The following is a 21,275-nucleotide window of genomic DNA, read 5'->3' as shown; positions in this document are numbered from 1 at the left end:
TCAGCAAATGGTGCTAGGAAAACTGGATATCCACCTGCACAGGAATGAAGTTGGGCGCCTACCTAACACCACGTACAAAAGTTAACTCCAAATGGATCAAAGACCTACACACAAGAGCGAAAACCATAAAGCTCTTAGGAGAAACACAAAGAGCGAGAGCTTAACGACACCGAGTTTGACAACGACTTCTTGGAAATGACCCCAAAGGGACAGGCAACAAAAAACAGACAAACCGGACTCACTATCAACAGGGTAAGAAGGCAACCCACGGAATGGCAGAAAACATTTGCAAATCATATATCTGATAAGGGATCAATATCCAGAACATAGAGAGAACTCCTAAAACTCTACACCACCACCAACAAACAAACAAAGAAAACAAAACCCAAAACCCCAAACAACCCAATTAAAAACTGGGCAAAAGGACTGGAACACACGTTTCTCCAAAGAAGACATCGAAATGGCTGATAAGCCCAGAAAATGATGATCAACATCACTGAACACTAAGGAAATGCAGATCAGAACCATGAGTTATCAATTCACATCCATTAGGACAGTTTCCATCAAACAAAACAAAAATTAAAAGTGGCCACCTAGGGCGCGCGGCTGGCTCGGTCAGTGGAGCGTGTGACTCTTGATCTCAGGGTTGTGAGCTCGAGCCCCACGCTGGGTGTGGGGATTACTTAAAAATAAAAATCTTTCTTTTTTTCATTCTTTTTTTTTTTAAGTTTAGCTTATTCATTTTGAGAGACAGTGAGCGAGCCAGGGAGGGGCAGAAAGAGAGGGAGAGAGAGAGAATCCCATGCAGGCTCTGCACTGCCAGCACAGAGCCCGATGCAGGGCTCGAACCCATTAACCATGAAAGCATGACCTGAGCTGAGATCAAGAGTCGGACGCTTACCCGACTGAGCCACCCAGGCGCCCCTGAAATAGGTCTCAAAAGTCTACGTCTTTAATTGGGTAGTACTCTCACAAGTGTTGATTTTATTATCACGTTTTATAATTTACATTTATGTTGCTTATCGCTATTTTATTTTTTGTATTTTTTTAAAGATTTTTAAGTAATCTCTACACCCGACAGGAGGCTCGAACTCACAACCCTGAAGCCAGAAGTCGTATGTTCCACCGAGCCAGCCAGACGCCCCACCTGTTGTTTTTTATTGAGATAAGGTTCACATGACACAAATTCACCACTTCCACCCTTCTGAAGTGTACAGTTCAGTAGTTTTTAGTACATTCACGATGTTGTGCCACCGTCACCTTTAATGAATTTAAGGACATTTTCGTCACCCAGAAAGAAATCCCCTCCCCGTCAAGCAGTCATTCCTCACTTCCCACCTCACCCTCAGCCCTGGAAGCCACTATACTTTCTGTCTCCATGGATTTGCCTCTTCTGGGCACTTCATATCGATGGAATCCCACAACATGTGAGCTTCTGCGTCTGCCTTCTTGCACTTAACAGCATGTTTTCAAGGTTCATCCACGTTGTAGCGTGCATTAGGGCTTCGTTCCTTTTTAGGGCTGAATGATATTCCATTGTATGGATATACTGCATTTCGGGGCTTGGTTGGGTTAGCTTGACTTTGGTTTGGTCTGGTCTGGAAAAGGCCCAACGCAATTCGTCTCCAATCCTTCCCTGCACCGTCCCCGGGATTCCCCGTGCAGCTGAGCGGGTGAGCGGCGTGTGCGAATCCGGGTTTAGGGGGATCTGAAGTCCGAGTGTGCGACTCTGAGTTCGATGCCCTGGAAGTGCTTCCACCAGGCGCTAGGCAGTCTGTATAGCACACGACTGGCAAGGGTATTTGTGTAAATGACACCTGCTATGGGACGGACGTGAGGAGAGCAGGCATTCGGGGTTGGGCCGTGGACAGAGATAAATGAGGCTGTGCTTACTTCTTCCACTGCTGGAATTTTTCCCTGGTGTGTTGGCTTTTTTTTTTTTAATTTGTTTATCTTTTGACACCCCCCCCCCCCTTTAAATAAAATGAATGCGTGCCGTTTATCCATTCAACAGCTGATGGACATTTGGGCTGTTTCTACTTTTTGGCTGTCATAAGGAATGTTGCTGTGAACATTTGTGCACAAGTTTTTGTGTAGACAAATGTTTTCATTTCCCGTGGGTCCCCGGCTAGGGGTGGGACTGCTGGGTCAGATGGTAATTCTATGCTCAACTCTCTGAGCACCAGCCAAACTGTTTTCCACTGCAGCTGCACCATTTGACAATCCCCCCAACAATGTCTGAGGGTGCCAATTTCTCCTAAGCCTTGCCAACGCTTGGTATTTTCTGGGTTTTTTAAATAGTAACCATCCTAATAGATGCGAAGTGGTATCTCATTGTGATACCAATTTGCATTCCCCTAATGACTAATTAATGAGGATCTGTTCCACATGTTTATTGGCCATTTGTAGATCTTTGGAGAAATGCCTTCACAAAACTTTTGCCACTTTTTTTTTTATTTATGTATTTTGGGGAAAGAGCAGGGGGGAGGCAGAGAGAGAGGAAGACAGAATCCCAAGCAGGCTCTTGCACTCGACACGGGGCTCAAACCCACAAACCATGAGACCACGACCTGAGCCGAAATCAAGGGCCAGACGCTTAACCAACTGAGCCACCCAGGTACACTATCTTTTGCCATTTTTGAATTAGGTTGTTTTATCTTGCGATTGGGTTGTAAGAGCTCTTTATATATTCTGGTCCTAGACCCTTATCAAATATACAACTTACGAATATTCCTTCCCATTCCGTGGGTTATTTTTTCACTTTCTTGGTAGCATCCTTTGATGCATACAACTTTTTCATTTTTGTAAGCCCAATTTACCTATTTTTCCTTTTTTGGTTATGCTTCCGGGGTCATATTTAAGAAACTGCTGCCTAATCTGAGGTCACAAAGATTATACCCACGTTTTCTTCTAAAAGTTTTACAGTGTTAGCTCTTAAGTGGACTTTGATCCATTTTGAGTTCAAGTTTATTTATTTATTATCTTGAGAGAGCACGCATGCGTGCACACATGAGTGGGGGAGGGGCAGAGAGAGAGGGAGAGAAAGGGAGAGAGAGGGAGAGAGAGGACCCCAAGCAAGTTCCACACTGTCAGCACAGAGCCCGATGCAGGACTCGAATTCACGAACCACAAGATCATGACCTGAACCAAAGTCAGATGCTTAACCGACTGAGCCACCCAGGTGCCCCATTTTGACTTCATTTTTATAGATGGTGTAAGGCAGAGGTTCAGGTTCATTCTTTGGCATGTATGTAACCAGTTGTCCCAGCACCGTTTGTGAAAGACTTTTCTTTCCCTCACTGAATGGTCGTAGCATTCTTGTGAAAAATAATGGATCATGTAAAGAAACTACGGTATACAGGTACAATGGAATATTACTCAGCCAGAAAAAATAATGAAATCTTGCCATTTTCAACAACATGGATGGACTCTGACAGCATTATCCTAAGTGAAATAAGTCAAACAGAGAAAGACAAATACTGTATGGTCTCATATATATGTGGAATGAATGAATGAAAGAGAAAGAAATGGTGAAGGAAAGGCAGACAAACAAGCTCATAGATCCAAGAGAACAGACTGGTGGTTGCCAAAGGTGGGGGTGGGGTGTGAGCAAAGTGGGTAAAGGTAGAAACTTCCAGTTATAAAATAAGTAAGTCCTGGGGATGTAATGTACAGCATGACAACTACAGTTAATAATACTGTAGTGCAGGGTGCCTGGGAGGTCTGACTCCTGATTTTGGCTCAGGTCATGATCCCAGAGTCATGGGATTGAGTCCCACATTGGGGCTCAGCATGGAACCTGCTTAAGATTCTCTCTCCCTCTGCCTCTCCCCCACTCGTGCTCAAGTGAGCGCTCTCTCTCTCTCTCCCTCAAAAAATAAAAATAAAAAAGGGCACCTGGGTGGCTCAGTCGGTTGGGCATCTGACTTCAGCTCGGGTCATAATCTCACAGTCTGTGGGTTTGGGCCCCGCGCTGGGCTCTGTGCTGACAGCTCGGAGCCTGGAGCCTGCTTCCAATTCTGTGTCTCCCTCTCTCTCTGCCCCTCCCCTGCTCACGCTCTGTCTCTCTCTCCGTCTCTCAAAAATAAATAAACATTAAAAAAAATTTTAAATAAGACGAGCACATAAAATCACACCTATGGTATTATTATGATATAAGAGATGTACATGCGTGAACAATAACTGGAAGAAAACACAAAACAGTGAACAAAGGTGATTTGACGCAGTGGTAGGATGATGGAGGATTTACACAACAGCGAAGTCTTAAATTTGAAAAACAAAGCGCACACAAAAAAGAAATAACTCTTAAATGTGAAGGCCCTCCCTTCAGACAAATACCAAAACAAGAAAAGGATTAGATAAGCAGGGTTAATACCTCCTGCCCTTAATCACATTCTCCTCAAAACAGTTAAAACCGAGCTCCCTTTAGATGGCATCTGTGCAGCTGTTTGTTGAGCAGCGGCCGTAACCCTGTCCCCAACCCTTCATGGGTTGTTCGCCGTGGGAGCCGGGGGTGAGGGGAAGGAGACAGAAGAGTCTAAGGAAGGGGGGTTCTGGCCCGCGAGAGCCCTACAGCCCACAGCCCCCGGGGCGCCACCCCGGGGTGGGGGTAGGTCACCCACCTGTTTGCCCGTCGGCACCCCAGCCACACGAGTACACCTCTCCTTTATCTGTTAGGAACAGGCTGTGGTCCTGGCCACAGACGACCTACCGGACAAACAGAGAGGAGGCTGACGAGAAGAAATCCACGGAGGCACGGGATCCCGGGGGACGGACCCACAGCTCGCCACGTGCCCTACAGCAGCGAGCGAGACGGCCGGGTCCGGCAGGCTGCCCCGCTCGGCCTCCGCACCTTACTCATCCCCAGTCCGCCTCAGCCTGGCGTTTGCGTCCCGCTCCCCGAAACTGCTCCTGCTACAGCCAAGTGCCGGACGTGCCGAGGAGACCCTCCCCTCCGCCCCACCCCTGGGGAACCTCTCCCTTCTCCGTAAGCCTTTCTTTCCCCCTTCCGCTCCTCTGCCTCTCTCTTTGGCTCTAGCTCACCATCTGCCCTTCCGAGCCCTCAGGCTGCACCTCCTTCTGCCATGAAACCTTTCCTACCACCCAGCCCCGGTCTATCTGATAAACCTGCTCTCCCTCCCACTCCACCCCTGGCAGACTTAACAGACCTCCTGCGCTCAGAGCCCTTCGTGTACGCACCCGCTTATGTATCTAAGGATTTTTCACAAGTACTTACCACGTGCCAGGCACTGCACCAGGGATGGAAATAAAATGGTGGGCCAGATGCAGCCAGCCTGGGACACACACACACAGCGCTGTGGGACACTGTGACACAGCTAGCCTCACTTGTCTCTGCCCCCTAGAGGGTTACCCCCAAACCTTATTACACTCTGTACCCCCATAACCTAGTGTAAATCAACACTCTCCTGACCTACAGGAGGCAGCCAAGACTTTTTACTAGAACAATTCACCAATTCAGAAAACTGCCCTAACCGAGTTGCCGTCACCCCACCCAGCTTTCACCCCTGCAAAAGCACCTCCGGGGGCTGGCTGAGTGGCTCTCAGCACGTGTCCCTTACCTGAACCACCTGACCTTCGAAGTCCTGCAGTCTAGTGACTCTGTGACTTTCGCTGCAGCCAGAAGTAATTTGGGGAGAAACAAGAGATATGGTCACGGCAAGCACTGTGTGGTCCTGCCCCCTCTTGTCACCCCTGATGGCAGCCCCCCACAGGCACACAGTAACTATTAGGGAAATTCTCAAGGTCAAATATAAGGCAGGGGTAGGCCTAAGCATGAAAGTAAAACAAAACAAAACAACATCCCTTCGGTGATTTTTTTTTTTTAAGTAGGCTCCACACCCAATGTGGGCCTGGAACTCACGACCCTGTGATCAAGAGTCACACAGTCTACTGACTGAGCCAGCCAGGGGTCCCCCCTTTGGCAATTTTAATACGATGTCAGAGATGAGACTGCTATTTAGACCCAACAGTATAATGTGAGGAAGGAGAGGGGAATTCTTTTAAAGACTAAAACAAACAAGGGGCTCCTGGGTGGCTCAGTTGGTTGAGCGTCCGACTTCGGCTCAGGTCATGATCTCACAGTTCGTGGGTCTGAGACCACACTGGGCTTGCTGCCGTCAGCGGGGAGCCCACTCTGAATCCTCGGTTGCCCTGTCTCTCTCTGCCTCTACTCTGCTCATGCTCTCTAAAAAATAAGCAACATTTTAAAAAGTTTATGTGTTATATGTATATTATATATATTATATATTATATATATTTTATATTTTATATTTTATATTATATATATTTTATATATTACATACATATTTTATATATTATATATATGTTATATATATATACACATAAAGAATGGAACAGAAATTAATTAATTAATTTGGTAAAAATAAAAAACTAATTGGAGGGGCACCTGGGAGGCTCAGTCAGTTGAGCATCCGGCTCTTGATTTTGGCTCAGGTCATGATCTCACGGTTTGTGAGTTCAAGCCCCACATCAGGCTCCGCACGGAGTGTAGAGGCTGCTTGGGATTGTCTCTCTCCCTCTACCCTTCTCCCCTACTTGTCACTCTCTCTCTCTCAAAATAAATAAATAAACTGGGGCGCCTGGGTGGCTCAGTTGAGCATCCAACTTCAGCTCAGGTCATGATCTCAGGGTTCGTGGGTGTGAGCCCCACGTTGGGCTCTGTGCTGACCGCTCAGAGCCTGGAGCCTGCTTTCGGATCCTGTGGCTCCCTCTCTCTCTGCCCCTCCCCCACTCATACTGTGTGTGTGTCTCTCTCTCTCTCTCTCTCTCTCTCTCAAATTGAAAAAATTTTTTAATAAAATTGAAAAAAAATTTTTAATAAATAAACTTAAAAAAAAAACCTAACTGGAAATAAGTTCTACACACCACAATCAACGCTAGTCCGCCCTCCCTTCCACCAAGCTAATGTACGGAGCTCAACCCACAACGGAACAATGGCACAGCTTTCCAGTGACTTCTCACTGCCCCTCTCAGGCATCAGGAAGCCTGCAGTTCCCTGCTCCCTGGGTCCATCACTTAGTAACCACACGAGAAACGTTAAATGCTTAATGCAACTTGGGGAAGGAGAGTCCTTTGGGGGAACTCACCTGTAAATTTCATCTTCGACCACGTTTCTTCCACACTGCCCGTAAGAATTGTTTCCCATGCTGAAGACTGAAGAATACCACCACCGATTAAAACCATTCTGCAGGTTCACGGGATCCCTGCACGTCAGGACTGCAAGGCGGTCTCGGAAGTGGTCTTAGTCCAACCGCTCATCCTCACCGCCTCCTGACCTCCTTCTCTGACAACCCCAGCCTGGCAGGCACACCCACAGGCGTGCTGGAGTCTAGCCCCGCACCGACAGCCTGGGCCACCGTGACTGCTCCTTCTGCCTTCCCCCCCCAGGCCCTCGTCCCACCTCTCGAGAACTCCACGTTTTGAGGCCAGCCCATCCTGGGGAAGGCCCCAACACCCCCACTCCCTGGACCTGTCACTAGGTTGCCCTCCACGTCAAAGCTACTCTTGAAAGAGTTCCTGAACGCCACCGTTGCCTTTTCCCGCAAAGCATGCTTAGCCAGAAAATGAAATTGGAAAAGTCTAGTCCAGTTGGCCTTCCCGTAGACACCACCGGTCTTCTGGAGAAAGTCAGTGTTATCTGGACTCCGGAAGCCCACCAAATGAAACAAGTATTAGCAAACGCGCTTCTCTCAGTACAAGAGAAAGAGCTGCCTCCACACACGCACGCGCGCACGCGCACACACGCCCACACAGCCCAGCTCGGGGACTTCACGGCAAAGCGAGCAGGAGGCCTTGCTGCGGTATGCGCGGTCACATTTCCAAATCCCTAAGGTTCTCGAAGAATCGCAGAGAGGAGAGAACACAAAAGAGCCAGCAGAGTCTGCCCAACGTGGTGACCCTGAGCCACCCACCGATTCGCTGGGGAAGTGCCAACAGCCTCACTGATGAGGCGCGGTTCAAGCCAACGAGCCGCTGCGGACCCAAGGGCAACCGCGCGGCTCCCCCACTCCCCCGGGAACCCGGAGCAGGCCCGTTCACCTCCTTCGCGGTCTGTGAGGATGAGGGAATGGGCTCTGCCGCACGAGACCTGCAGCACCTGCGTGTCCTGGGGTCTGTCCAGAGGCAGCGGCACAGGCGAGGGCTCCAGCACATACTCGTATCCCCTGGCTGAAACGAGGACGGCCAGCGTCACAGCACGTCACACTGGCGGGGAGGCACAGCGCTTCGGCCGTTAGACATCACCCCCCACACCACACTGCCCCGCGGCCAGAGATCAGGGCGGCTACTCAAGGCACGCAGGCGAGGGGCAGAGCGAAGCCCAGAGGCCCAGTCCCCATTTCTGGACCCACGACACCCTCCAGGACGCATCGGGCGGCTGAAAATCAGAGTCTAATTAGCCTTCCCGCGTCAGCGAGCACCGTTTGCGCCCCAAGAAAGGAAAGCATTTTGCTCCTGTCATACCCACTACCATTTCTCAGGAAGGAAAACAGCAGCATATACTGGATGATACCGCTTATGTTAAAGCTGCTTACGCTAGAAGGAGGCGGAAAGAGCGCGTAGAGGCATCCGCGCGCCTATACGCTAAATCCCTCTAGAAGGAGACGCTGGAAGCTGTGGACACAGGTTGTCTTCCCGGGGGAAAAACCGCGTGGCTAGGAGGGCCGAGGCAGAGAGCAGCCTTTTCACCATACATTCTACCCACTGTTGGGATTCTAAAGGTACACGAATACGCTCTCTAGTCAAAAAAAAATTTTTTTTAGGGGCAGCTGGCCGGGTCAATCGGTAGTGCGTGCGACTTGATCTCAGGGATTGTGAGTTCGAGCCCCATGTTGGGTGTAGGGCTTTAGTTAATTAATTAATTAATTAATTAGGAATTTCTCATTTAATTTAATTTTATTATTTATTATCTTTTTTTAGGAAAATATGAATTTTAAATAAGCAAGTAAGGGAGAACGTTTTTTAGAAGTCACTCTACAGAAGAACCCTAATGTTCTTTACAATCCTGCAGAAGCCAGAATGGCCTACGTGGAGAATTCCCCTTACAGGTTTTAAACAAAGAGCTTTTCATTTTAACATCTGTAATGTTGACTGAGGTTAAGGTCTGCGAGTACCAGTTCTCAACTTGTCACTAACAACTCCCGTGGTTTCTCCTATGGAGCCCGTGTTTAAAAAGACTCTACCAAAAAAACGGCACTGTTACGGTCACAAGAGCACACTTGCTCATTTGTATTCATCAGCGACTGATAGAATATTCAGAGAGACCTTTCGATCAGCATGGAGTAACTGGTTTATCACTATGAGATGATGTCATTCGAGGCAAAATCAAAAGAAACTGGGCAATGCTGTCAGCAGACGCAGCCTTATTAGCTGAAAATATGTGGTGCTTCCAAATACTAAAGAGTGACTCACATACCCCATTACTATCTGCATAGAGCCCGAAGGGCCTGGGAAGCAGTAATTACCTAACATTTAAAAGGAATCTGGCTCTAAAAAAGAGGGGAGGGAGGGAAGGAAGGAAGGAAAGAGGGAAGGGTTGGAGGGTCAGTGGGTGGGTCCGGCTCTAAATGCAGCCATCAATTGACAGGAAATACAGAGGACAGAGGATCGTGTTAAAAGGCACCACAGGGATACATTCAGCAAACTCCAGACTGGAGAATTCTATAGGGTAACCAATGTGATTTCTCTTCTTTTTGTTTTTATTTTTTAAAGATTTTATTTTTACATAGTCTCTGCTCAACCGACTGAGCCAGCCAGGCGCCCCTCGTTTCTTTGTTTCACAAATAAAGCTGGATGACTTCGTTGCCAAAGTCATTTCTTCGGCCAATAAGCTTCAAGGAAAAAAAGATTAAAATAGACTTAAAAGAAGTCTTATCAACGGGGGGCGCCTGGCTGGCTGAGTCGGGACAGCCTGTGACTCTTGGTGTCCCCTGAGTTCCAGCCCCACGCTGGTGTGGAGTCTACTTAAATAAATAAATCTGTACATACATACGTACATTGGTCTTATCAACTGATTGCAGTGCCAGGACCTTCTCTGGATACTGATTCAAACAAATGTTTAAAAACTGAAATAAAAATCTACCGACATTGATGAGACAACTGACCGCTTGAACACTGACTGGATATTTGGTAATATGAAGGGATTGTGTTGTTCATTATTTTTATGCACTTGCTGTTTTTTAAGGGTCTTTTATTTATTTATTTTTTAGATACATACTGAAATGTTTACTAATGAAATTAACAATGTTGGGATTTGCTTCAAAACAAATCAGGATTGAGTTGGAAACTGAAGCTGGCCACAGGACATGGCATGCTTTACAGGACTCGGCCCATGTCTGTGCGTGCCTCTAGGTGCTCCCAGTAAAGGGCACAGCAAATGGAATGTGGCATCTCACAGCCGAGACTTCAGGACTGACTTATAAAAGACTCTCGATATAAAACTAAGTGGGAAAAGGCAGAAAACATACAGTGATCCAAATTGTGCAAAAAAAAAGGCACATGACTAAGAGAACAAGGAAACAACAAAAAGGTTTATCCAGGCGGTAAAGGTACAGCCGGCCCCCCCTTAACCGTGTGGGATACATTCCAAGACCCCCAGTGGATGCCTGAAACCTCAGATAGGACCAAACCCCATATATACTGTTTTTTCCTGTATGCACATATCCATGGTAAAGGATAAGTTATAAACTAGACTCAAAAAGAGGAATATCCTTGCTTATCAGCAAATGCTCTTTAGCCTAAAGGTTCAGTGTTCTTCCCAATGAGGCTGATAATCTAGTCCAGATGGTCTCAAATAACATCCGTTTAAGACGCTATCTTTTCTGTTGTCCCAGTCTGGCTTATGTAATCATGTTCTGGAAAACAAAAGGGAGCTCTCTCAGACCAATCACGGCACAGGGAAGCCAAGGTGAGAACACTCACTAGTATCCTTGCGGCTCCTGTGAAATCCAAGCTGGGAATCTTTGTTGAGTCCCATGCCCCAGACTTTCGTAACATCCTTGGTTTTAGAGGACAGCAATGTGAATCCGTAGCCACAGGCAGCAGATGAAATCTGAAAAAGAGTTCCATGAAACACTGATTTGTGATAATCGAGTTTTCTCAGCAATAAATGAAGGTTCTTTACCCAAAGAACACGTGCTATTAACGTAGCGAGTTAACATTTTTCTTTAAGATTTCCTTTTTAATTAATCTCTACACCCAACATGGGGCTCGAACTACAATCCCTGAAATCAAGGGTCCCATATTCTACCAACTGAGCCAGCCAGATACCCCAAGTATAGCGACTAACATTTGCCGAACATTTATTGTGTTGATATGTAGAATCTCACTTAATCTTCGTAAACACCCGAGAACGAGTTATTGTCATCAACCCCATTCACCACGACACAGTCTTACATGGTAGTAAAGTGAAAACTGCCTTTGTTTGAATCTCAGGTCTACCCCTTACCAGCTCTGTGACCTGAGACAGATCACCTCTCTGTAAAACAGAAATAGTAATAGTGTCTCTCGTACTGGGTTGTTGTAAGGACTAAATGAGTTAATAAAGCTGAAGCCTTATGATAAATAGTATGTGACTTCACCTAGAGCTCTACAATGTCCTGGTAATTATTATTGTTGTAGTAATAACAGTACTCTGCAGATGGGAAAACTGAGGTTCCTAGAGATTAACTACAGGCTATTGCTTCCAGAGAGCATGCTCTTAACCCTTATGTGGCACTGTGACATTCTCAAACCAGTGCCTAAAGAAGAATTCGTATCACAGCTACGGTGAATTTATTTATTATTTTTTTAAGATTTTTTTTTTTAATGTTTTAATTTATTTTTGAGACAGAGAGAGACAGAGCATGAGCAGGGGAGGGGCAGAGAGAGAGGGAGACACAGAATCGGAAGCAGGCTCCAGGCTCCGAGCTGTCAGCACAGAGCCCGATGCGGGGCTCGAACTCACGGATCCCGAGATCGTGACCTGAGCCGAAGTCGGATGCTCCACCGACTGAGCCACCCAGGCGCCCCAACATTTTTTTTTTTTAAAGTCATGTCTATACCCAACACAGGGCTCAAACTCACAACCCTGCGATCAAGAGTCGTGTGCTCCTCCGACTGAGCCAGCCAGGCGCCCCCAAAATATTTTTTTTTAATTTTTTTTTTCAACGTTTATTTATTTTTGGGACAGAGAGAGACAGAGCATGAACGGGGGAGGGGCAGAGAGAGAGGGAGACACAGAATCAGAAACAGGCTCCAGTCTCTGAGCCATCAGCCCAGAGCCCGACGCGGGGCTCGAACTCATGGACCGCGAGATTGTGACCTGGCTGAAGTCGGACGCTTAACCGACTGCGCCCCCCAGGCGCCCCTAAAATATTTCTTTTAAATGTGGTTTGCTTTTGCCTTGTTTTGTTGTCACCCACATGTGATTTTCCCCTCCTGTTGCCTTGTGATATTTTCTCCCACAATTTTCGTATGGAACTTACACACATGCAGCCATGTTCAAAAAAACCTCAGTTCTCTGGCCTTCTGCAGCCCCTACACTTCTGGAATGGCTCCAACTCCACAGAAATGACCCAGTGAGGAAGCAGGAGACACAGAAAAGGAATAAATCCTAAGGTGATACCCGGCACACTACAACTATTCTCTTTGCTTGTGATCATCTGTTTATTCAACAGTCAACAAATATCTCCTAAGTACCTACTTTAATATTAAATCTACTAACAGGCGAAAGGACTTTGAATGATACCTACACACAGTCAGCATTACATAATTTTTGTGGTAACGTGCCCTCGGGGGACTTCCAACTATGGCGGTATGAAGAGGTTAGCAAATCTCTCCCCCCCAAAAAAGTACAGAATTGGACAAAATTGTGAAACAACAACAACCAAAAACAAACAAACAAACAAAAAAACCTCAACCATTTCAGGGATGGAGAAATCAAAGGCAAATAGACTGAGAAATGTTTACTTGTGAAGCGCTGGGGTAGCTCAGCTGGTTAAGCATCCAACTAACTCTTGATTTCAGCTCAGGTCATGATCTTACGGTTTGTGAGTTCGAGCCCCGTGTCAGGTTGACAGTGTAGAGCCTGCTTGGGATTCTCTCCTTCCCTCTCCCTCTGCCCCTCCCCTGCGTGCATGCTCTCTCTTTCTGAAAATAAATAAATAAACATTAAAAAAAGAGGAGGAAATGTTTATTTGTGAAAGACTGCTAGAACTTCCGGTAACAAGAGCGGGAGTCTGCAGATTTCCCGTCTTGGGCTGTACCATCTACTCCAGCTCAGTGCACAAGTTTGAAAAGGCCAGGGTTGATCACCTTTGTGGCCAGGAAGGAAAGACTTACTTTAGGATGTAAGGTGAAACCTCATGCCTGGTAGTGAACTCAGCGGGAAACAAACAAGGAAAGCAAACCCACAGCTCAGCCAGTCTGTGGTTGCGATCCTGACCGGGGCAAGGGGAGAGGAAGACCAGCCAGAAGGGTAATGGAACGATCCTAGAAATGAAGCTGTCACAGAAGGCTCTCCACACATCCACGGCTGACAGGCAAACTCCACGAGGGGACATGGGAGACCTGAGCACCCAGGGCCACGTAAAGCTGAGGCAGACATGAGAACAGCCTGATCGCTGAACGTGGTCTCCAAACCTATACTCAGAATCAAAGGTAGAAGGTAGAAACCTTAGAAGCCCAAAGCGTTTGAGCACAACCTCTGCCCAAGTCATCGGCTGACCGCAAAAGTACACGGATGGGGGCGACACTCAAGAAGCCAGGCTATGGGGCGCCTGGGTGGCGCAGTCGGTTAAGCGTCCGACTTCAGCCAGGTCACGATCTCGCGGTCCGTGGGTTCGAGCCCCGCGTCAGGCTCTGGGCTGATGGCTCAGAGCCTGGAGCCTGTTTCCGATTCTGTGTCTCCCTCTCTCTCTGCCCCTCCCCCGTTCATGCTCTGTCTCTCTCTGTCCCAAAAATAAATAAACGTTGAAAAAAAAAAAAAAAAAAAAGAAGCCAGGCTAAAAAAAGGAGGGGGAGGGAGACAAATCAAAAACCTGAACAAAGACATCAGTGGCCGTTCCCCGCAGGGGAGATGGATTCTACAGATGAAGTACATACAAGTTACTTAAAAAAACAAAAAACAAACAAACAAACAAAAACCTCAAGGGAAAAATATCAGAATCCAAAGTCATTATAAAGTATCACCCAGAAGTCCAGGTTTTAAGCAAAAAGTAAAAGAATTACAAAGAAACAAGAAAGTGTGAACTATACAGAAGGGACAAAAGCAGCTGACAGAAACCAACACTAAGGGGACACATGCTGGATTTATCAAAGACTTCGACAAACCACTGTTCAAAGAATATTTTAAAACCGTGTTTAAAGAACGAAAGGAAAACATGATGACAATGACTTCACAGCTATGGAATCTGAATGTAAAAATAAAAACATTAGCAAGTTAAATGGGGGAGGCGGGGAGGGACACCTGGCTGACTCAATGGGTACAGCATCTTATTCTTGATCCCAGTGTCATGAGTTCAAGCCCCACGGTGGATACGGAGCCTACTTTAAAAAGTTAAACGGAATTTCTAGGGTTGTAAAGTACAGTAACAAAGAGAAAGAATTCTCTAACAGGCTCAGCAGCTGATGTGAGATGGCAGAAGAACGAAGCAGTTCACTTGAAGAAATATCAAGTGAAATTATTCATTCCGAAGAACAGGGCATAAAAAGGAGAAAAAAGAACAGTGACTCAGAGACCTATGACCTAGGACACAACATCAAGTGTGCCAACATCTATGTAATTAGAGTCCCAGGAGGGCAAGAGAGAAAGGGTAGGAGGAGGAAAAAAAAAAAAAAAAAAAACCTTTAAAAAATGGCAGAAAACTTACAAATTTTGTGAAAACATAAACCTGCGGATCAAAGCTACTCAATAAATCACAGTTAAACTGTTGACAGGCAAAGAGAAAAATCCTGAAGGCATCAAAAGAAAATGGACTCAGCAAGGACAAGGGAACAATAAGTTTAACAGCTAAGTTCTTATCAGAAACAAGGGAGACCAGAAACCAGAATGATATATTCAAAGTGCTGAAAAGATAAAAAACTGTCCACCAAGAATGAATTCTGATAGCAGGAAAGGCCCAAACAAAGACTGAGCGAATTCAGTAGACCTGCCTTAACAAGTCCTGAAGGGGGGCCTTCAGGCTGAAATGAAATGACAGAGCACCCGTTAGCGGAATTATAAGGGTAACTATAAAGCACTGCATGAATAAATCTCTTCTCTTTTTGTCCCTTAAATGATTTAAAAGACAATTGCATAAAATAATAATGGTAAAATTGTATTCCTGGGCTTAAAATGTATGAAGATGTAATGTGTATCACAATAACCACATAAAGGGGAGAGGAAGAAATGGAGCTTTGCTCGAACAAAGTTGCTCTAGTTTTTTCAGAATTAGGTCACTATTAACCTAAAGTAGACTATGATAAGTTAAGACAGATGTTATAACCTCAAGAAAGACCTCCTCAAATGTACAGCAAAACACCCAACAAAGGGATTTAAAAGGTACACTAGAAAAATACCTATTTAACACAAAATACCTATTAACACAAAAGAAATACACACAAAAAATACCTACTTAACACAAAAGAAGGGAGCAAAGGACGAACAGAGAAACAAGAAAGACATAGCAAAATGGCACATGTGATCCAACCACCTCGGTAATTACATTAAAAGGACATGGACTGAGTGACATCAGTGAAAATGGAAGGGCAACAAAGAACTGGCAAGCGTCAGAACCAATTTTTTCAGAACTCTGAAAATTACCCAAAGACTTTAAGCAATCTAGGGAATGTTTACTCAAGAAAAGCAGCTGCGTTTCAGTAAGAAACCGCAAGCTCTGCAGCATTTTAACTTGACCTATTCCCATCCACCTCTGCTCAGCTCTGCAGTGGCTCTGAAAACCAACAGCTCACAATTACAGCGCAAGCCACCGGTCTTGCAGCCACTGGAGGGGACAGAAAGGGACTGAAGCAACTTCAAAGCTCCACTCCCGGAGCATTCCCATCCATCTGTCTGGTGGATCCCCGGAAGACTCCATTCACAAGGCTCCATTGATTTGACCTGACCCAGATATCACTCGGTGCGAACAGCCTTTACCCCCAGGGATATTTGTTGAAAACAATCAGCGGCTAACGACGAACACTGCAGCTGCCTGAGCAAATAATATTTTAGCCGAGAAGTTACCGACTAACTTGACCTGACATCAACTCCGCCAACAGCCGAACACACATCCCTTTTCAGGCACACGTGGAACATTCTCTAGGGTAGACCGTACGCTAGGCTACGAAACAAAGTCTCGATACATTTAAGAGGGCTGAAAGTAAAGAAGGTATATTCTGTAGCCACAACGAAATTAAACTGTAACTGATCACAACCCAGACTCCGGGGGTGACATGCGAAGGACGCCAGTCGGGCACAAAACGGGCACGTTTCGGCCAATTGATAAACGCGAGCAGCGCCCTAACGCCTTCCCCTGCCGGGCCTGCAGCCCGCTCGAGGGTCCTCCTCCCTGACGTCGGACCACCCGGCTTCCCAACTTCTCGCAAAGGGCCTCGGGGAGCAGCGGCAGAGGCCGGAGGGCGCGACCGAGGGAGGGAGACGCGACCGAGGGAGGGAGGCGCGGCCCGCACCTTCTGGTCCAGCTCCAGGCGGTAGGGCACAGGTTGGATCCTGCGTCGCGGCCGCGAGCCGGCGCGAGGCTCGGGCCCGGAGCCGGGCAGCACGAAGGTGGGCACGCCCAGCGCCCCCGAGAAGCTGAAGCCCCACACGAAGATGCGGTCGGCACGGGCCGCGCGCTCGCCCACATATTGGAACACGGGCGTGTCTGCCTCGCGCGGGCTCCGCGAGCGCCCGGCTGCCGTCCAATGCCCTCGCCCCGGCCTCAGCTCCCGTCCCGACCCGCTCAGCCGCCACCCCAGCCGAGCCCTGGCGGCCAGCGCCCCCAGCCCCATCCTCAGCTCCACGCCTCAGCGCCTCCTGGGCGCCGCCATCTTGCGTGACCCTTGGCCCCACTCCGTGACGTCAGAGTCCGAGGCCACGTCGACTACTGGCTGAAGGCAAAGGCGCCGAGGGCTGCTATTGGCTGAAGGGAGGCGGGGGGCGGGGCGGGGCGGAACCGGGGAGCGGCGGGCCTAAGTGGGCGGAATGCCGGGCTGGAGGTTCGGTCACTGATCTGCGCTCCTGAGCGCGGCCGGTCTCCGAGCTGCGCAGCCGGCCGAACGCCTCGTTATTGAGCTCCGGCAGGAGCGGAAGGCCTTTGTTGCTTGTCGATTAGCAGAGGTAAAACTTAGGGGTGGCCCGCTCTGCGCGACTCCCTTGTGGTGGTCTCCCCTTGTCCCTGTTTTCCTGCCTTGTCGCAGCCTTCCCGTCCGCTTCCAGGACAACCAGTCGTACTCCAGCCAGAGCGCGCTAGAGTGCAGCTCTTACGGGCGCGGGCGCTGACCCTGACCCTGCAGCCTTCCAGAGTGCTTCCTCTTCCCCAGCTCAACTCGCCCCACAGCCCCGCACGCCACTGGAGTCAGGTAGCTTTACTTGTAATTTCAGAATCCCAGGGCCACTTCAGGCCTCCCTGCTTTTGCACAGAGTGCCTCGAATGCCCTCTTCCCTGCAGATGTCTGGCAGACTCCTGCTAAGATCCGGCACCTCCTCAGAAGTTCCGTGAAGGAACCTGGGGACCTGGGTCTAGTCCTGGCTCTGCTACTGACTTGATAGGTATCTTTAGCAAGTTGTGTCCTTTCTCTGGATCACACCTCTATAGGAAGGTTTAAAAAAAAAAAAAATCAAAACGTGAAATGAATTTTGTTAAGTGAATGAGATATCTAGACTTGACCTCTTACAGCCCGTTATGATCCATGATAGATGTTCCCAAATACTAGTCCCTAATGCTGAGGACAGACTGTCCCGAAACGGGGGCCCCAGAAGATAGTAGCATTCCAGAACAGCAGAGCCAGGTAGCTGGACTTCGTCGTCACAGGTAAGGTAGGTAGACTTGGTAGATGAAGCGAGGACAGGGTGGCAACCGCAGTGGCCATGACACCAGCGATCTATGCCGTTGGCTCTCTGACCATGATATTCCAAAGGATGACGTATAAGGGCCGACAGCTACAGTGCTGCCTTGACTTGAGGAACCAGAAAAAATCTGACCCAGTTCTCAGACCAGTGTCCAGCAATTGTAAGGGAGGTAGAATCCACTAGAGGAAGGACCCCATAGAGCCAGCACAAGTAGAGGCAATATTCTAATCGTTCCCCAAAGGCATTTGTGGTTATTTACCAGAGTTATATACTGGAGAAATGTGTGCAGTGACCCCAGAGAACCTGAAACGCTAGCAAGGACCCCAGTTAGAGTGGGAGCTTATGGGGCCAGGCAGAGGCATGTCTCTCAGTGGGTCAGGGTGTGCATGGACCCACCCTGTGGAAATTTCCTTGGTTCTGAGCACACAATTGGGACAGACATACTCAGCAGGAGGTTCCCTCCTCCTGTCTTGACTCAGCCAGCATTAAATCAGAAGCCATACTGCAACCCCGGGTGGAATTGTAGACCTGAGTGCCATCCTCAAAGATGAGGATTCAGGGGTGGTGGTTCCCCGTCTTAACCCCATTCAGTTCACTTGTTTGGCTCCTGCAAAAACCAGATGGAGCATGGCAGGCAATGGTAATGAACTACATAAATTTAGCCAAGGGCATATAGCCCAATCATCACTGCTGTGCCAAGGGTAGCGTTTTACTGGGCCAGATCAACACAGCTTCTGGAACTTAACTATGGGATACTGATCTGGTGGATGGGTTTTTCAATTCCAATGGTAAAGACGCTCAAAGGCAGTGTGCCTGTATGTAAGAAGGACAGTATTGGGGCGCCTGGGTGGCTCAGTCGATTAATCATCTGACTTCGGCTCAGGTCATGATCTTACAGCTTGTGGGTTCGAGCTCCACATTGGGCTCTGTGCTGATAGCTCAGAGCCTGGAGCCTGTTTCAGATTCTGCGTCTCCCTCTCTCTGCCCCTTCCCTGCTCACTCTCTGTCTCTGCCTCTCTCTCTCTCTCTCTTGCTCTCTCTCAAAAATAAATAAACATTTAAGAAAAAAAAAAGGACAGTATTATACATTAACTTTCCCTGCCCTTTCACTCCTGGTACCTCCCAAATTAAGTATCTGTGTACAAGATCTTGTCTCCAGCTCTGCTTTTATTTATCAATCTGAGACATATATTGATAAAGAAGAATTATGTAAATGTTATCACATTGGTGAGGGTTCTCCAGAGAAACAGAACCAGTGGAAACAGGAGTCCCATGATCCACCTGCAAGCTGGACACTCAGGAGAGCCAAAGGTATAGTTCCCAGTCTGGGTACAAAGGTCTGAGAACCAGGCACCGTGGTGTAAGTCCCAGGTCAAGGTCAGGAGACTGACTCTCCAGCTCAAACAGCCAGGCAGAGAGAGAATTCAACCTTCCTCTGCCTTTTTTGCTCCGTTCCGGCCCTCAGTGGGTTGGACCCTCAGTGGGTTGGGTGTGGCCCACACATTGGAGAAGGTGATCGTTATCTGGTCTGCCAGTTCAAATGCTAATAATGTCTTCCAGAAACACCTTCACAGACACACTCAGAAATAATGTTTAACCGTCAGTCTGGGCATCCCATAGCCCAGTCAAGTTGATGTATTTAATAGCATAATTAACCATCTCAATTATTAACATAGTTATAGAATGCTTATTCATGAAATGTGTATCCGGTTTTCAACTGTTCTTGCACAAACAGGACCATCCTTTTATCTGAGTTTATGGCCTCAAGTATCTGTTCTTTTACTGGCCATGATGATAGATTCTGCTTTTAAAACATCCTTACTTGTCAGAATTTAAAAATTGATAACCCAGGGGCGCCTGGGTGGCTCAGTCAGTTAAGCTTCCGACTTCAGCTCAGGTCATGATCTCGGTGCTTTCGGCTCTGTGCTGACAGCTCAGAGCCTGGAGCCTGCTTCGGATTCTGTCTGTCTGTCTCTCTCTCTCTCTCTCTCTCTCTCTCTCTCTCCCCCTCTCCCCCTCCCGTGCTCACACTCTGTCTCACTATCTCTCAAAAATAAATAAGCATGAAAAAAATGTTTTTTAATTGATAACCCTACGTAGGTCCCTTAAATTTATGGTACAGATTTATTTATTTTTATTTTTTATTATTAAAGATTTATTTTTTATTTAAAGATTATTTTTTAAAGATTTTATTTTTTTAGGGGTGCCTGGGTGGCTCAGTCGGTTAAGCATCCGACTCTTGATTTTGACTCGGGTCTTCATCTCATGGTCCGTGGATTTGAGCCCCATGTCGGTCTCCACACTGACAGCGCAGAGCCTGCTTGGGATTGGTTCTCTCCCCCTACCCCTCTCAAAAATAAATAAATAAATTTTAAAATTAAAAAAAAAAAAAACATTTTTTCAGTAATCTCTACACCCAACATGGGGCCCGAGATCAAGAGTCATGTACTCCATCAACTGAGCCAGCCAGCTGCCACTGGTCCCTTGAATTTATAGAACATTTGACTGTTAAGGTATATCCAAAAGATAGAAGCATTAGTTTGAGATTAAGGGGACAAGAGGCACAGTGATGAGTTCTGCAATGTGAGCCACAGCCACTAGGTGGCAATGCTTGCCCATCAATTTTGTGTCTCTCGTTCACCAAGAAATGGGATAAAATCGACTAAAAGCCGGTTTTGCCAGTGAAGAGCTGGGTTTGTAGTGACAACTGGGCCTTTATATTTTACTATCAAAACCTGGTTGTTTTATATACTGGCTGTATGCTAATTCTTGCGTTTCTGTCCATATTGTTGCTGGGGAAAATGATGGTCCTACAGTGAAATATCAGCTCCCCTGGAGTATTACAATACCTACTAGTGTTAACCAAGCTCAGTTTTTCCCCCCACCTATGATGACGTTTTCCTGTAGACGTTCTCATTTCTTCGTTACATTGGGATAGCTGAAATTCTCTGGTCTGGGAAAGAGTGAACCTACCGAGCCATATATACTTTAATTATTGTTATTAACTTTTAATTATGCAATTAATATATGATGAAGTCTCTTTGTAAAAGAATTACTTAAGTGATTTATAGCGATAAAGGTAAAGGCTCCTTTTTTTCCCCCCGCCAGTGTTTATTTTTGAGAGACAGAGAGTGAGCAGGGGAGGAGCAGAAAGGGAGAGGGAGACACAGAATCCAAAGCAAACTCCAGGCTCCAGGCTGTCAGCACA

At 47.2% G+C, this 21,275-nt stretch overlaps 1 protein-coding gene across 2 annotated transcripts in view; it reads right to left on the bottom strand.

Moving 5' to 3' along the window:
* The window catches only part of RCC1L (RCC1 like), a 35,087-nt gene extending 17,258 nt beyond the window's left edge, over positions 1-17,829 (bottom strand). The window contains exons 1-6 of one of the 2 annotated variants that reach the window (XM_043559871.1): positions 16,687-17,829; positions 10,960-11,089; positions 8,080-8,208; positions 7,128-7,194; positions 5,580-5,631; positions 4,623-4,707 (exon numbers count right to left, since the gene is read on the bottom strand). In XM_043559871.1, the coding sequence (XP_043415806.1) occupies positions 4,623-4,707; positions 5,580-5,631; positions 7,128-7,194; positions 8,080-8,208; positions 10,960-11,089; positions 16,687-17,007 (784 nt within the window). In that variant the 5' untranslated portion in view covers positions 17,008-17,829. The remainder of the gene's footprint in view (positions 1-4,622; positions 4,708-5,579; positions 5,632-7,127; positions 7,195-8,079; positions 8,209-10,959; positions 11,090-16,686) is intronic. The other variant, XM_043559872.1, reaches the window with a different exon arrangement.
* Positions 17,830-21,275: the final 3,446 nt, after the last annotated feature.

Source organism: Prionailurus bengalensis, chromosome E3 (genome assembly GCF_016509475.1).
Source record: "Prionailurus bengalensis isolate Pbe53 chromosome E3, Fcat_Pben_1.1_paternal_pri, whole genome shotgun sequence".
In the NCBI taxonomy this organism is placed as follows: Eukaryota; Metazoa; Chordata; class Mammalia; order Carnivora; family Felidae; genus Prionailurus; species Prionailurus bengalensis.
This window is presented reverse-complemented; position numbering and strand designations above follow the sequence as displayed.